The following is a 16,034-nucleotide window of genomic DNA, read 5'->3' on the forward strand; positions in this document are numbered from 1 at the left end:
TGGGTTTTTTCTCCTGTAAAATCATCAGTTTATTACAAAGCCCCAAAAGTCCTGAAAGGTGAGACTTTTTTATCTTGTACAAGCAAAATAATTTACTATAAATTCATGTATGTGATTCATAAGCACAAGCAATTAATTACTATTCAAAACAACCAAGAACTTATTATTAAATCTTCTTTTGGGTGAAGCTAGAAGACGGTTTCAGCTGGATAAAGTAAAACATCTGTAATGGCACCAGTTTATTATCACAACAACAACAATTACAAAGCATTTTTTTGAACAGGCTGTAAAATGCTGAGACTGCAGTCACACTTGTCCCTGAACGAACCACCAATCAGGATGTTTATAGAGCCGAGACAGGCTGACCGCTCCAAAACTTTAATGACTATGAATCATTAATGACGGGTTAAATGTTTCATACTTCCTGATAAGTCATCAGGTCAGCAGTTATAAATGATTATAGGTCATTAATAACGGGTTAGTGTGTCACATGTTCAAAGTCATCAGATCTGCAGTAATACTTAGTAGGTCATTCATGAAAATAATTAAAGTCTGCAGTTATAAATGTTAATAAATTGCTCTGCAGCCTTTTTCTTTCTTATGTGTAAGACCAGCAAGAATTTCAGTGTATGACTTTCTGAGGTGAAAATAAAACTTGATATGTTGAATTCTCGCAATTATTTGGTGGTTGTGTGCATCACACATGAATTTATAGTAAATTATTTATAATAAGTTATCTGGACTTTAGAGGCTTGTACGTTCATGTTCACCCAACTTTAATTTACTGTGAGGTGTAATTCACATTTCAGCCTCTAGGTTCCACTAGTGAGGCTGTAAACTTTTTTAAAAATACATCATTTTCGTTTTTAGTTGTTTCTAAATGTGCTGGCTATTCGCTTTATTTGCTTTATTCTAATCAATAACCAAATAAAACTCTCGTGTTTCTTTGTTTTTGTTTTGTTTTGAGGCTTTTAATCTTTCGAAAGGATTGATCAGTTTTGCTCAGTCAGGTTTATAGAGTCGGTGTTTCCTCTTTTTAATGAGAGCACCGTGCGCAGTTTCTTCTTGAGATTACCAAACATACATGTAGCTTTCTGTTTCTAAAGAGGAAGAGCTGCCACAGACCATGTGACACTTTCATGATAAATAAGAACCAGGAAAAGGACTGAAGGGAGTGTAGACTATTCAACAAAGCAACGATGCGTCCGACTGATCAAGGCAAGTTCTTCCTCAAATAATTTTACACTTTTAATCCAATCTGACGCTTTTTATGTTCATGTTTAAGACATTTAAGACGGGAAATACATCTGTAAAGTCATTTAACGTGTATTTGTTTTTACTTTCGTTTTTCTGTTTTATAATGAGGGATTCTTTTGATCGTGTAAAGGCTGCAGGTGTTGTTTGTCACATGACGGAAAATCATTATTATGTTGCTATAACGTGGTTAAAACAAGGTATAATGTGGATGAGGTGGTTTAAAATGACTTTAGGACAACATTAGCCTGTAAATACAGTGTAATTTATAGGGTATTTAAGCTTTTACTGTAGGTATTTTATCATTAAAAACCTTTATTATAGGCCTGATCTATTATTTCCTATTAATATTTGTCAACAATATCGCTTATCCAGAAGCAGTCGGGTAGCAAATGACACTTGAAGCCTACTTTTTGTTATTTAAGAAGTATCAGTTTCTAGATTCATCAAATAAAATAGTCTTGATTATATTCTCGGTTTACCTCTGAGGTGGATCAGGTGACACATGCAGATCTGCGCACTGTACACTGTAACTGACCTAAAACCTGACTAACCTGACTAATCATTAGTCGTCAGTTGATTTATATTACATCTTCCTTGTACTAGTATGAGATTCTTTTTTGTATTTTTTAAAAAAATTTTATTTAATCTTTTGGTCCAAATCCCAGGTGGCAGGACGGGCTCTTGTATGTTGTGTGTTTTTGATAAAGTGGTAAAACTGAAACGCTTCTACAGTGTAATCCAATAGTAAGCAGAGTATTTATTTAAAATACCCTAATCTTGTGTTAAATCCAGCATATGTTAATATATCTCGCTGTTTGGAAGTTTAACTTTAGATGATTGTTTTGATTTATGTGTGGATGGATTTTCTCATTTGTAAATTTGGACATAATTTTAAACTATAGTGTGAATAGTGCTACCAAACTTACCACGCTCAATATTAACAGTATCAGCAGCGCAGTTAAAAGGCACAAGATTCTATCAGAGTTAAAAAAAGATAATATAGGAATAGTTACACTATAAGAGACACATCATACCGACACCGAAGACATTAAACTTAGAAGGAAATGTGTTGGACGCGTCTTTTATTCCTCATATAACTCTAAGAGTAGAGGCGTAGCAATATTAATTCATAAAAAGCTCAACTTTAACCACTGATAAAAGTCTATCAGATAAGAATGTAAGATATATTTTAATAGCAGGTTTCCTTTTTTGGGGGAGTACATGTTAATAAGATCTGTTAATGCTCCAAATGTGTTTGACAGATCATTTCACTCTAGACTCTTGTCTCATCCATACCAACTCATTATATAATCTTTGATAGTACAGTTGTGTAGACATGGTGATGGGTTATAATCCTCCTAAACGATTGGCAACCACCAAAAAATGTCAAAGAATTATGTTGAACTAGGATTGCTGGACGCATGGAGGACAATAAACCCCTAAGAAAGGGATTATACATTCATTTCATATCCACATAATATTCATGAATTTATTACTTATGTGTGTCAAGACCTATCTTAGATCATACCCACATACGCAGGATTAATTCATGTGTCCTTCCTGATCACTCTGCACTTCTGCCTAGAATTAGACACTTCATATTATGACTGTCTGTCCAGACGTTGGCATCTAAATCCTATTTTGCTATTCGCACTCCAGACACATCTGCATTAACTTTATGGGAAACAGCCAAAGCCTATATGAGGGCGGCTATTATGTCGTACACAAGAAATCCTCCCTTCACCAGCTTCTTACTGGAAAAGGCATTATGTGTTGATGTGTTGCTGCCGATTTCTTACACAACTGACTGGCAGAGGCGCCTTAGCTGCAACACACTTATGAAAACCACTTCCTCTACATACAGAAGCAGAATGTACACAAAAACAAAATTCAGTTCTGTCCCTCATGCAGTCAGCTGTCTCAGAGCTGTATTTGTGCTTCATTTTATTCCTAAATATTTGTCAGATATGTAAATTCTGTGATGACTACTGAAAAAAATCCTTCCCTAACTGAAACTAGTAAAGCAACATTTTGAACTCTGTGGGTTTTCTGACTCTGAGAAAATTAACTTCACTGATTATCGTGTTTAATGTAAGTATCTGAAGCCAATAAAGTGCTTAGTTTATTCTGACAAAGTAGTTACAGTCAGGTAAAAGTTTACATTGTAAGACAAGCTAGCAACTTTAGGTTCACACTGCTGCTACTAACTGAAAATATGCTAATTAATCATGCTAAATTAGCTTATCTAGGTTGGCTAGTTTGCTGAGCTTCTAAATTCAAATCACAATAGCATATAAAAGGTACACAAGTAAATAAAAAACAGAGCAGTGTTGAAAAAAGTCCACAAATAAGGTTTGTATGCTCATGAGTTTTGAAAATCAGTCAATACATTTATTGGTTTATTGGTTTATTGGTTAGCCAAAAAGCTTTTTTTTTTTTCTCTCTAGTCCCCTGACGTGTTACATTGTCACCCTAAAAAATATAAAATAAATTAAATCGCAAACTAAATTTGTTGCTGTAACTTGGGAGTTTTTCTGAGTATCCAGGTAAACATTTAAGTGAGACATTAAGACAGAAAAGTTGGGTTTCTGAACTGTGTGTGGAATTCTTCTAATAAATAAATAAGGTTTATGTATCTTTGTGAATGTCAAGGTCCTGTGTGAACGAACTATAAGTAGACATTTGTATCTTATTCATATTTTAAGAAGTTCTTTCTATGACTAATCCTCCAATCTCTGAGACTATGTGTTCTCTTTGTGGTTTTTATGAAGCGAATACTTTTTCGTCTGTTTTCTAAGTTGAGGTTTATCTGCAGATCGTCTTCCCAGCGTTAGCTTGTAGCCGTCTCGTCAAAGGTCAGGTGACATCCTGTCTTCTCATGTGGTCAATGTTTCTCTCCGTGTGTTTACAGGCCTGATGTTGGGGAGTCTTCTGTTCGTCTCCCTGTGCGTGGGAGCGGCAGCCACGTTTGACAGCCGGCTGGACGTCCACTGGGACCTGTGGAAGAAGACGCACGGAAAGACGTACAATAGTGATGTATGTTGTAAAAATGCTAAATGCTAAATATTCAAATTCAAAAAAATGTTTTTAGTTCAGTTAGTATTTGACCTCATGCACTCATTCTGTATGTATGCGTGTTAAGGTGGAGAATATGCACCGCAGGGGATTGTGGGAGAAGAACCTGATGCTCATTACCACGCACAACCTGGAGGCCTCAATGGGGATTCACACCTACGAACTGGGCATGAACTTCATGGGAGACCTGGTGAGACACTCGATCACTCTACTGTTTTTCTTACAGAGATCAAATCAAATTTTATGATTATCACCGTTATTCATTAATCGTGATGTTCAAAGTTCAGCCGGATACAGACTAGAGACACCGTGACTCATCTTATATGATATGATTTATTGACGGATTACAGACACAAAACAAACATATTGAAGTGAAAACACTTAATTCCAACATATTTAAAGACAAATAGACATAAAAAACACATGAAATCCAAAATCACATGATCACAATTTAAATAAAAGATAATAACGGACATATCATCACACTTCAGTACAACAAAGTCAATCTGACGACTAAAGTAAAAACGTCTTTCATTTCCTTATGAATATGAGACCGATGTGATCCATAAATAAGTCCTGACCTGACCTCTAGCAGCTCTTCTTGGGTGGGTAGCAGAAGGCTGTTTCACAACAGCGCAAGTGTTAAAAAAGAGGAACTTCTTCTCCTACATTATTGACTCAACGCACTTCACATGAAAGTACACCGGCCCTGCTATAGTTATCTTTATAAAGAAGTATGGTTAGATAGATTTTTATATACAAGCTGGATTACTGACATGATAGCAGATAAGTGGACCTCCAATGTGGCTTAATTAAATTAGATGAAAATTTGTTTGGGGATATAAAACATTAAGGTACAATATCAACAAGATTTGACCCTTAAAGCACGAAGCTGCTGATAAATCCTCACAGATAACACATAACAAACACACTGTTTCCTCTGGTTTAAGTAACATTTACTAAAAAACTACAGAACCAAGCTTATGGTTTTTTATTTTTATTTTTTAGAAGATGTATTATTTCTGGATAAACCATCAACTTGTCTCAAACAAACGCTCACAAACTCAATAATGAAAAAACAAACAAACAACAAAAGACACAAAGAGAAACGATCAATCTTCTGTAGATCTAAAACGACCATAAAGAGGATCTGATCAGAGCGTCTGAGGTATAAGTGTGACCTCTTGTATCAAGAGCGGAGTATCCCAGTATGTCAGGCATTATTCATCAAATAAAGAATCATTTATAGAGAGCCGAAGTGAAACCAAAATTTCTAGGTTCTTCTCCAGAATTAAGAAATACCCAAATGACAAAAATCCGACTCAGCTGACCACTGAACTCTCCATTGCTCCTGTTTTTCTTTGATTAATCGAGCAACCTTTGAGTCTAGAAAGTGTGATAACAAACAAATATCCCAGAGTTACCAGAGGCCAGAGTGATGTCTTTAAGTATTAACCAAAAAAACAAACACACAAGTTCATTTATTCAGCTATTAAAAACTATATTAAATGTAAAAAAAAGTGCAATTAATCACATCTGAGAAGCTGGAGATATAAAATGTTTGTAATCATTAACTAATTGTTTCTAAGAACATAAAAAGCTCGAGATAATGAGGAAATAAATCACACTAAGTTTCCTTTAACCTCTTGCAGAATGTAAATTAGGTCATGTTGTTGCATCCGGACTTTATCTATTTACCCTTTGGCTCCTCCAGTCGGACTTTACTTTGCCTGAGAAACTGTAGTTTCTCGTCCGAGGCCTTTGAGACTTCGTCGAACTAATGAGATGATTTCTGCCCTCAGCTCATCCGTCGATCCGCGGCTGCTTGCATATGCAGCGAATAGCCTACAGTATGTTTCTGAGTCTTAACTTCATGAATGACTAAAACATTCACTCCGTACTAGAATATCAACTCGCTGGTTTGCGTCCTTTAACCCATCTCGCCTCGGTCTGTCTGGGAGACGCTTTGGCGATATTCAAAGTGAATTTGAGTTCAGTTTAATGATCTTTATTTACGCCACTAGAAACACGGCCTCTGTTCCCTGAGAGCTGAAGAGGAAGTAAACTCAGCTCACCCAGCGAACGGAGAGCTGCCAAGAAAGTGTAGAATGACACATGATTAACTTATCTGATTAACTTTACTGGCATTACATTTGTGTACCAACAGTAATGTTATCCGGGGCATTAAAATGTGTTCTTCTCAAAGTCTCATATTGCAGTAATTAAGATTTATATATGATCTCATGCAACTGCAACACTGAGGAACTGACTACAGCTGGCAGATCTTTCTTCGATTGCTGTCTGTTCATAGATTTGAATGAATGTTGAATATTTTCTCCTGTTGTTACATGAAATGTTCTTATAAATGAACTCATTATTGTCACAATACTTCATATACTTGGTTAGAGGGTGGGAGCATTAAAGTTAAATACATTTAAAGCTTAATTCATTGATTTTTTTGGCCACTTTTTGGCAGTAGAACAAACTATAAATACAACACTGACCTAATAGAGGTGTTGTGGTTAATCTGTTAGCACGTAGTTGCTTATTTACACATCCAGCAGACAGACAGAAACACTTTTATGGCCACCTGATGAATGTAAGCGTGTCTTTATTTTAATGTTCACCAGCTGTTTAGTGTTTGGTTGGTTTATCAGAGGTTTTTTGGTGAATACAGCTGCCTGCTGCCAGTAGTGAACATGATGAAAGCAGTAAAACTTGAACCAAACAGTAAAGTTTCAGGCTGTAAAACCAAAACGATGAACTGAAAGACGCTAAAATGCTCCATAGAGCTGAGAGGAACTGCAGTTTACCATTACTTTCTGTTGGTTCGTCTCTATAAACGATGCCTTTCACACATATGAAAGGCATCACACACACACACGGTAATTCGATGCATTATTAACATAGAAATATTGCATAAAGCAGCTTTAACTGAAAAAAAATGTGACATGCAAATGAGAGAAAGTGATAATTACAGTAAGTTTGTTGAAAAGAAAAGATCAGATTAAAGGATGTAAAATTATCAAAAGGAAGAAAAAAAGAACAAAAATGAAAGAAAAGTAAATAAATAAAGACACATTTAGAGATAACTTTAATTAAAGTTACAAAGTGTTTCACACAACATCAACAAAACAGCAAATTAGGAAAAGTCAGAGAATATAAAAGATAAATTATGGAATTAAAATTTTCCAATTTACTGCAAAATATCATTATAGCATGTAACAGATGTTTAATCTGGCTTCACACATTTGTGACAGTCGATGATGGAAATTTTGACTCTTTTAGTAGATTTCTGCCCTGAAACATCCAGCTAAATAAATAAAGTTGAAACAGTTGCTGATAATCTCATCATTTGTTAGACACCAGAGGAGATCCAGCTGTACTTCGCCACGCTCACTCCTCCCACTGACCTCAAGAGGGGGCCATCTCCTTTTCTGGGGGCCACAGGCGCTGACGCACCAGACAGCATGGACTGGAGAGAGAAGGGCTGTGTCACCAGTGTCAAGATGCAGGTAAAAAAACAGAAAAACACACACACATATACTGTGATTTGTTTACCTCAGCATGAGAACGCAGTCGGCAGGATTCATCACAAGCATCTCGTGACTCACAGTGATGCAATCGACAGTGTTGTCATCCCGCTGGTCTCATTTCCCACATTCATCCCGTTCCGTTTTTGTCGACTCAGTCTGTGCTTACACAAGAAGTCGCCACCACGGCTGCCAGTTTTGCAAGTTTTGCAAGTTTTTTTGTCACATCCACCCACTTTGTTCTTGTTGCTGCAGAAGTGTGAGATCACTGCTCTACACACAGGACAACTCACCCTCTAACAACTGTTGTTTTTTTATTTTTATCAATTAAATATCTGAGCTCTCTCTCTCATCACTTTTTTTTAAGCCACTGTTTGTATAAATTAGTGTTAGAAATGTGTTTATAGCCTTCATTTGGCTTCTTAGATCCTTGAACTTCCACTTCAAATTTATAACATTTTATACTTATTACTTGTTCCACTGTCAGAGGCAGGAACTAGTTTTTAGGAAGACTTTATTACGACATCTTCATGAAGACAAATAGTTTCCCAGCACTCAACACACACCTCAGCTAACATACTGTAAAAACACACACTCGTATGTACAGTATATGTCTGTTTGATTTCTCCACACTGCTATATTCACTTCATTTGAACTTTTATTGCAAGTTTATTTTATATTTTTGTCTTGGTTTCTTTTATATTTTGTCTGACATTTTTTCAGTTTTCATACCCTGGTCCTGAAGAAATTATATTAAATTTTTACTGTATTTTATATGGTTGAACTTGAAAAATTACAAAAATTGTTTTTGGAGCAACATTATAAGAGCAGTACATAAATAAATAATATTTCTACAAAGTCTTAAAGACACACAGACAAATTTCAGTTGTAAGATATGATGACATGAAAATAATTTGAACAAATAAAAAGATTGAAATCCAAATCACTTAACAAAATAACAATTACGTTCTTTTCTCAGGACCGTAGTTTAAACCACATCTGTTCTGTAAAAATGTCTTCAATTGAAAGAGTAAAACATACTTATTGCTCAGCAGTTCAGCCTGCTTCGAATGTACAGTTTTGTTAGTGGAAAACTTGAAACCTTCATGTACTGAAAAGTCAATAGTAAGAACGTGTAGAATTTTAAACTTTCAAGTTGCAAATTCTTGAAAAAAGTTGGCATCCTGCTGGCAGACTCCTTATTATGTTTTGAAGAAAAAAAAGCACATTTTTAGACTCAACTTGTCACCACCTCATGTTGTGTAGATGAGTATCATTCAACCAGAGACACACAAGTATTGATTCTGGCGTTCCTTCTGTTGCAACATGTAAAAGCTAAATTGACTAACGGGCTGAATTCCCAAAGAGTCGGTGGAGTCCTTCAACCTCTTGAACTCTGCTGGCTCCGTCTTAACCGACTTATCGTGTGCTGCCAAATGTGGAAAAGTATAAAGTGCACAAGACATTTAGAATATTTCAGTTTGATGTAATGCAGCGGCTGCAACAACACTTTTGGACTGAGAATATGATGCATCCTTTTTTTTTTACATTGTGTCCATGATATTAAAGTAACAACAGTCATTTAAATCCAGGGTGCTTGTGGCTCCTGCTGGGCCTTCAGTGCTGCCGGGGCCCTGGAGGGTCAGTTAGCCAAGAAAACAGGGAAGCTGGTGGACCTCAGCCCCCAAAACCTGGTGGACTGTTCAAGCAAATATGGCAACCACGGCTGCAATGGTGGCCTCATGCATCAAGCCTTCAAGTACGTCATCGACAACCAGGGCATCGACTCTGACGCTTCATACCCCTACACAGGACGCGTAAGTAACTGCTTTAACCTGCTGGTTAAAAATGTATCAAACAGATTTAGGAAAATCCATTAAGCTTGGACTCCAGGGAGTTGTTTTAGGACATTTGAGAAACTATGTGAAAGTAATTGGACCACTTTGAGTTTTGTTACTGCGCAAAAAATGTGAAAGATAATTAAAAACATGAAACAGCAGGTCAGTGCTAATATAGATTTGTATGGATCTGTAACTGATGTGATTCCAAGTTAAGTCTGTAATGTAGGAGAGGCAGAGCAGTTTTGTTTTTATCAGGATCAAAACAGCCTGGACCTCTGTTGATATAAGTCTGGAGCTTTCGATCATACCACATGATCATCATCAGCAGATGGAGTTTGCTTTTTGTCTTTGCATTGTCTGTGTGCTTTTCTGAGTTTTTAGTTTATCTGATGAGTTTCTACTCTGTACATTTGAGTTTAAGACGTGTACATATGAGTGTGATTATGTGACATCACAACTAGTTTATCATGCTCCAATATGCAATTTGCAGAAATGTGACGTGCAAGATTATTATGACCCATTAGTTAAAATAGCCACAATTATGAGAATGAGACCGAGGTTGAAAAATATGGTAATTTTCCTTTAACCTTCCTGTTGTCCTTGGGTCAATTTTGACCTGGGAGGACAGTATCCTGACTAAACTTTTGCCATAATCCATCAACATATTTTCCTCTGATCTCAACTATAGTTAAAATAATCCGTAATTTCTTAGTCAGGATACTGTTTTGAAACCATGACAATGACACATGTTGTCCTCCCGGGTCAAAATTGACCCGGAAGGACAACAGGAGGGTTAACACTGAGCTGAAAAGTGTTGGACCTGTTAGTTTCTTTGGTCTCTTGTGCCAGATCTCAATCTATTTCCCTGCTGACAACTGAAGTATCATCAGCCAATCATTTCACAGCTAATTTTAATTTTTTTACTTTCCTGATGGGAACATATAAAAGATTTACAGTCAGCAAAAATTTAAAAAATAAAATAAAATTAGTTTTAAGATTCTTGTTTATACACATGAAAATTAATTTTAAAAAAAGCAATTTAGGATGACATTTGTCCGTGATCGGCTTTACTTTTGTTTTTTGTTTTTTTTTAAAAAAACATTTTCAACATTTTTACATTTTCCAGCTCTTGGCAGATGATCCAGAAAGTACATTTCAGACACAGATAACAGTCGCAGTGCTTATTAAGAGAACATTTCACATTAGAGATACAGATTTTTTTTTACAGTTTTTAATTTATTTTTGGGTTGTTTAAGAGCCACAACACCTCCGCGAGACCGGAACAGTCTGTCGGATCCGCTCAGAACTGCCTTCCTCCTCCTCCTCCACACAAAAACAAACAACTGCGAACCAGATGAAGCCTGGAGGACAAACATGTTGTCCGCTCCGATTAATTTATTGTTGCTCCAAAGAGACATTAACAGCAGACCACAGACAAGTGAAAGAGTGTTGCTGTCTACAGCCTGAAGGGTCGGACTTAACTTCTTGTTGCTGTTTTACACCCACATTGTTATCTCATACAGGAATTTAACTGTAAACCTGAGTTTGCACTGGATTCCTACTTGTTTCCACTAGGAATGAACATCATGTTTTAATTCCTTGTAAACTGGGTTAGTCTTAATACTCTTTGCCTCAGTTTTCTGTTTTATTTCTTGTGCAATGACCATTTATTAAACATCCCCTTCAAAAATGTTTAAGACATGTTAGAAATATCTCTAATAGCATCAAGTATATTTCACATAGATCACGTGTAAATTCTTAGTTTTAAACCCAGTTTGTCCTCTTATTTCAGCAACAACAATGCCGCTACAACTCCATGAACCGCGCTGCCAACTGCTCCGACTACAACTTCCTGCCTGAGGGGGATGAGGGGGCTCTGAAACAGGCGCTCGCCACCATCGGACCCATTTCAGTGGCCATCGACGCCAAGCGGCCCAGATTTGCTTTCTACAGAAGCGGTACATTCACACATCATCAGCTGCACAGGCTCTCATCTTTATTGACATGAATATGAAGAGATATTGTTTTTTGAGAGGGGTGGGACATGGACATAAGGTAGTTGCCTTAAAAAAGTTTATGAAAAATGTATTTATGCAAGAATCAGGTCACATTCACATATTATAATCTTTTCCCCTGAAGAAAAACACAAACATAACATTGAACTAATATTTATTTATAACATGTTCAAGTTGTTAAAGTTCTCTTGAGGTGTAATTGTGAAGGTTGCAATTATATAAATATGATGATGATGTCATTCCAGGAGTGTATGATGACCCGTCCTGCTCTCAGGACGTGAACCATGGTGTGTTAGCTGTGGGCTACGGCACACTGAATGGACAAGACTACTGGCTGGTAAAGAACAGGTAAGAATATAAATATATATATATACATATATATATATATAAACTAAGTCCATATATAGTTCCTGCATGCTCCTCCCTGCGTCTGTTCCCCTGCGTGGTGCATTCTGGGTATGCTGGAGGACAAAGGGGAAGTGAAATAGGGAAGTCATGACAACTGTGTTGTTCATGTTTCGAGTGTTTTGCTGACATGAGTGCTGTGGTGACTCAAAATTGACTCCAAATTCCTCACCCGCCTGCCTATAAAGCAATCATAAACTCAGATTGCAAGGTTGGTCTAAGTCATGAAATTATTTCTGTATAATAAAGAAAAAGGGGTTTCATTTCCTGTCACTTACCACATGAGAAACATCACGAGTTCCCAGAATCATTCTCTCCTGTTATGTGTTATCTTTGGTGCAGATGTGTAATGTTGGCCCTTTGATTTAGAGGTTAAATGTTGACAACATAACACAAATGAATCATCCATGTATTCAGTTGCTCCATATTTCACATATAAGGGAAATTATTTTGTAGTAGATTGGTTTAAATGGAGTTAAATGTTTTAATCCAGCTTTCAGGACATTATAGCACACTGGAAAAAGCTTGAACATCTGTGCCGTTGGGGTTAGTGCTGGTTTAGCCCCTCTTTGCTCATAAAAATATTCAAAAGCATTTGGAGCTTTTGGACCACTTTTGTGACAGTGTTTCTTATTTTGAAAACTGATTTTAGTATTAGAATAATGTCCACAATTATTTTAGATAAGCCCTATCTATATTAACACACAGCATATTGAATAAAACTGAGAAACTAGCATTAGATAAAGACAGAAGACTGGCCAACTGGAAGAGAAATATATTGTCTTTTATCCCGTAGATTTGATAATTTGGAAAAATTAAGAGCAGCTAATCTAAGCAACTACACATCCATCCACTCAGTGTTTTGCCCACCACCTTCTCTTCATATAGAAACCAGGGAAAAGCCACGCTAGTTCTTGTTTCCTGTTTTGTGTCAGTCTTCACTTGTAACATTATACCAATAAGCAGTGGTGGAAGAAGTACTCAGACCCTTTACTTAAAGTATAAATACTGTAGTCTAAAAATACTCCATTACAAGTAAAAGTATTACCAGCAAAATGTACATAAGTATCAAAAGTAAAAGTACTAATTATGCCGACTGGCTTCTTGAGTGTTAAATTCTTACAGTATACTACACTGTTTGTTTTTATCACTAAAAAATACATGTAAGAGCACTTTAATGTTGTAGTTCATCAATGTGGAGCCAATTTTAGATACTTCACGTGTATCATATATTTTTATAATAATAATAATAATGATAATAATACACTTTATTTATATAGCACCTATCACAAAGTATTACACACAAAATTTTTAAAAGAAAAGAGCAGACAATTTAAACAACAGTTAGAATATTAAAATATATTATTTTATGTAAAATCTTAGTCTGAAAAGTAACAAGTAACTACAAGTGGCAAATAAATGTTGTGGTGTAAATAGTACAATATTTCCATCTGAAATGTAGTGGAGCAGAAGTACAAAGTAGTATAAAATGGAAATACTCAAGTAAAGTACAGGCTCTGTAAATTTGTACTTAAGTACAGCACTTTAGTAAATGTACTTGTTACATCACACCACTGCCAATAAGCAGAAGACTTTACCATGTGCCATTTAAAAAAACATAGATTTTAGCTTTAGAGCTAAAATATTTATATGTAATCATATTCTTCTCGTTTCATCCAGCTGGGGAGCTTCTTTTGGAGACCAGGGCTTCATCCGGATGGCACGCAACAAGAACGACCAGTGTGGCATCGCTCGGTACGGCTGTTACCCCATCATGTAGCTGCACAGGAAACCAAACTGAATCCATTGCAAACTTAATTTCCCCTTATATCTCTTATGTACATTTTTCTTATTATTTCAAGTTACTTTCTTTTTACTACATACGCCAAAAATGGCATTTTTTTTAAATACTAAGGTTTAAACACCAGCACATTAGGTGTTTCCTTTCATATTATGAGGAGGAATAAAATTCTTCCTCTACACATGATCACAGAACTTCCTTGTATGCTTGCTTCTAAGACTGTATGTATACTTGTGTTTGAATCTGTAATAAAAAAATTTAAAAGGACAGACATCCTCCTTGCTGGAGCTCAGTCACAGTGATACGCAACAGGTTTGGATCGATATATCAGTTTTCCTTTCAGTAAATATCAGATCTATGTTCTGTGCCGTTGATACAGTGGAGGTAAAGATCTGATTTTACTCAACCAGCTTCAGGTTTGTCTGTCGGCAGGTTCAACTGCCATAAAAACTGCCTGAAAGAATTCCATTGTCTCTTTGGGAAATTGGCTTGTTGGTCAATTTAGCCTTTACATGTTACAACACAATGAACGCCAAAATCAATACCTGAGTCTCTGGTAAATATCTCTATCCTGTGCACATGCTGACGTGAAAGCATACCATATATTAACTGCCTGTAGGCAAGTAACATTGTCTTATGTAACAAAAAAAAAAGCCTTTTGGTATGGTTTTTTTCTACCAACCTCACATCAAACGGGATAATTTTTTTCAAAAAGTCAATAGAGTTTGTTTAAAAGAAGAGTTTCTTGTGAAGAGTTAGATGAAAAGATTGATACCACTCTTGTTGTCGTCCATTAAATATAAAGCTATAGCCAGCAGCATAAAGACTGCAAACAACTAGTTTATATTTGTCCAAATGGCACAAAATCCGCCTAGCAGCATCTCTATCTATCTCATTTGTTTAATCTGTACAAAAATGAGACTGTAAAAGCAAGAAGTTGTGGTTTTACAGAACTATTTCTTAAACTAAGCAAACGAACTACTGGCTGTAGCTTCATATTTAGCGTTCATAAGAGTGGTAGTGACCAAATTCTCTGCAAGAAACCGAATGAGCGTACGAGTCCCAAAATATCAAACAATTGCTTTGAAAGCTGTTACTTAAAAAATGTGTGTAAGATGGGTTTTGATTGAAAAATTTACTGTATATGAAGATTTACAAGCTTTTTCATCCTGAATAGAACAAAACTAGAGAACACTGAATCATTCAGATCTCTTAAACTCCATCACTTTTACCAGTGATGTGTGTTTAAAGTCACTAAACGTAATTTTTATTTGTAGTATCCGAAACCTTCCAAAGATACCAAATACTTGAGAATGAATTTTGGTGACATTTCTATAAAAATTTGAACACTATCTAGAGTAAAGCTGCAACAAATAGTCAATGAAGCAATCGACAGACAATTAATTGTCTAACTGTTTTTGATTAATGTGAATATATTCTGGTTTCTTGAGTCTTCTACAATAATAAACGGAATATCTTTGGGTTATGGACTGTTAGTCGGTTGTCATTTTCTGACATTTTTTATAATAAATGACTAATCGATTAATTGAGAACATAATCATCAGATTAATCGATTATGAAAATAATTGTTAGTTGCAGCCCTAATCTAGAATATTTGCATTTGAAAAACATGTCCCGGGTTCGTATAGCCACACTGAAGTGCTGAAAGAAGCAGATACATAACATACTGCATATTCATCATGCTAAAAAGCAACTAAATCTACTTAAGACCAACTTTAAGGGTTCATGAGGGTGATTTCTTGCATTTTTGTTGGATGAATAAAATCCAATTTAAGAGTACAGTTCAAATGTTGGATAATAGCATTTTCAAAGAACACTGATGTCAATGTTGGCCTTTAAAAACCCAGAGAGCCCCCCCCCTTCCCCCTCCCCTCTTCACTTATACCCCCAAGGTCAGAATGAAGTCAACAGTGCACAATGTTTGGGTTACAAATGAGTCATTTTTATTTTTTTAGTGCAACATCACAACAAACAATTTTCACATGAGGTATTCAAAGGGATTTTCTTTAGTTGTTGATACAAAATGTCCCACCATGATTGACGTTTAAAGTGTTGTGTATCTTTTTTTTTTTTTTTAAAGCCTTTG

At 35.9% G+C, this 16,034-nt stretch overlaps 1 protein-coding gene across 1 annotated transcript; it reads left to right on the top strand.

Annotated features, from left to right (window-relative positions):
• The first annotated feature begins 917 nt into the window (after positions 1-917).
• On the top strand, positions 918-14,023 carry ctss2.1 (cathepsin S, ortholog2, tandem duplicate 1). Its single transcript, XM_042424762.1, has 8 exons — positions 918-1,218; positions 4,169-4,293; positions 4,400-4,522; positions 7,695-7,847; positions 9,458-9,682; positions 11,499-11,664; positions 11,967-12,069; positions 13,807-14,023. Exons 1-8 carry the CDS (start codon positions 1,200-1,202, stop codon positions 13,904-13,906), a joined length of 1,014 nt encoding a protein of 337 aa, XP_042280696.1. The 5' UTR covers positions 918-1,199; the 3' UTR covers positions 13,907-14,023.
• Positions 14,024-16,034: the final 2,011 nt, after the last annotated feature.

The sequence above is a fragment of the Thunnus maccoyii genome, chromosome 10, assembly GCF_910596095.1.
Source record: "Thunnus maccoyii chromosome 10, fThuMac1.1, whole genome shotgun sequence".
Taxonomy (NCBI): Eukaryota; Metazoa; Chordata; class Actinopteri; order Scombriformes; family Scombridae; genus Thunnus; species Thunnus maccoyii.

Coding starts and splice junctions, on each gene's coding strand:
- ctss2.1 (XM_042424762.1), top strand. Junction 4,523..7,694: donor TGAACTTCATGGGAGACCTG/GTGAGACACTCG, acceptor ATCATTTGTTAG/ACACCAGAGGAGATCCAGCT. Junction 7,848..9,457: donor TCACCAGTGTCAAGATGCAG/GTAAAAAAACAG, acceptor ATTTAAATCCAG/GGTGCTTGTGGCTCCTGCTG.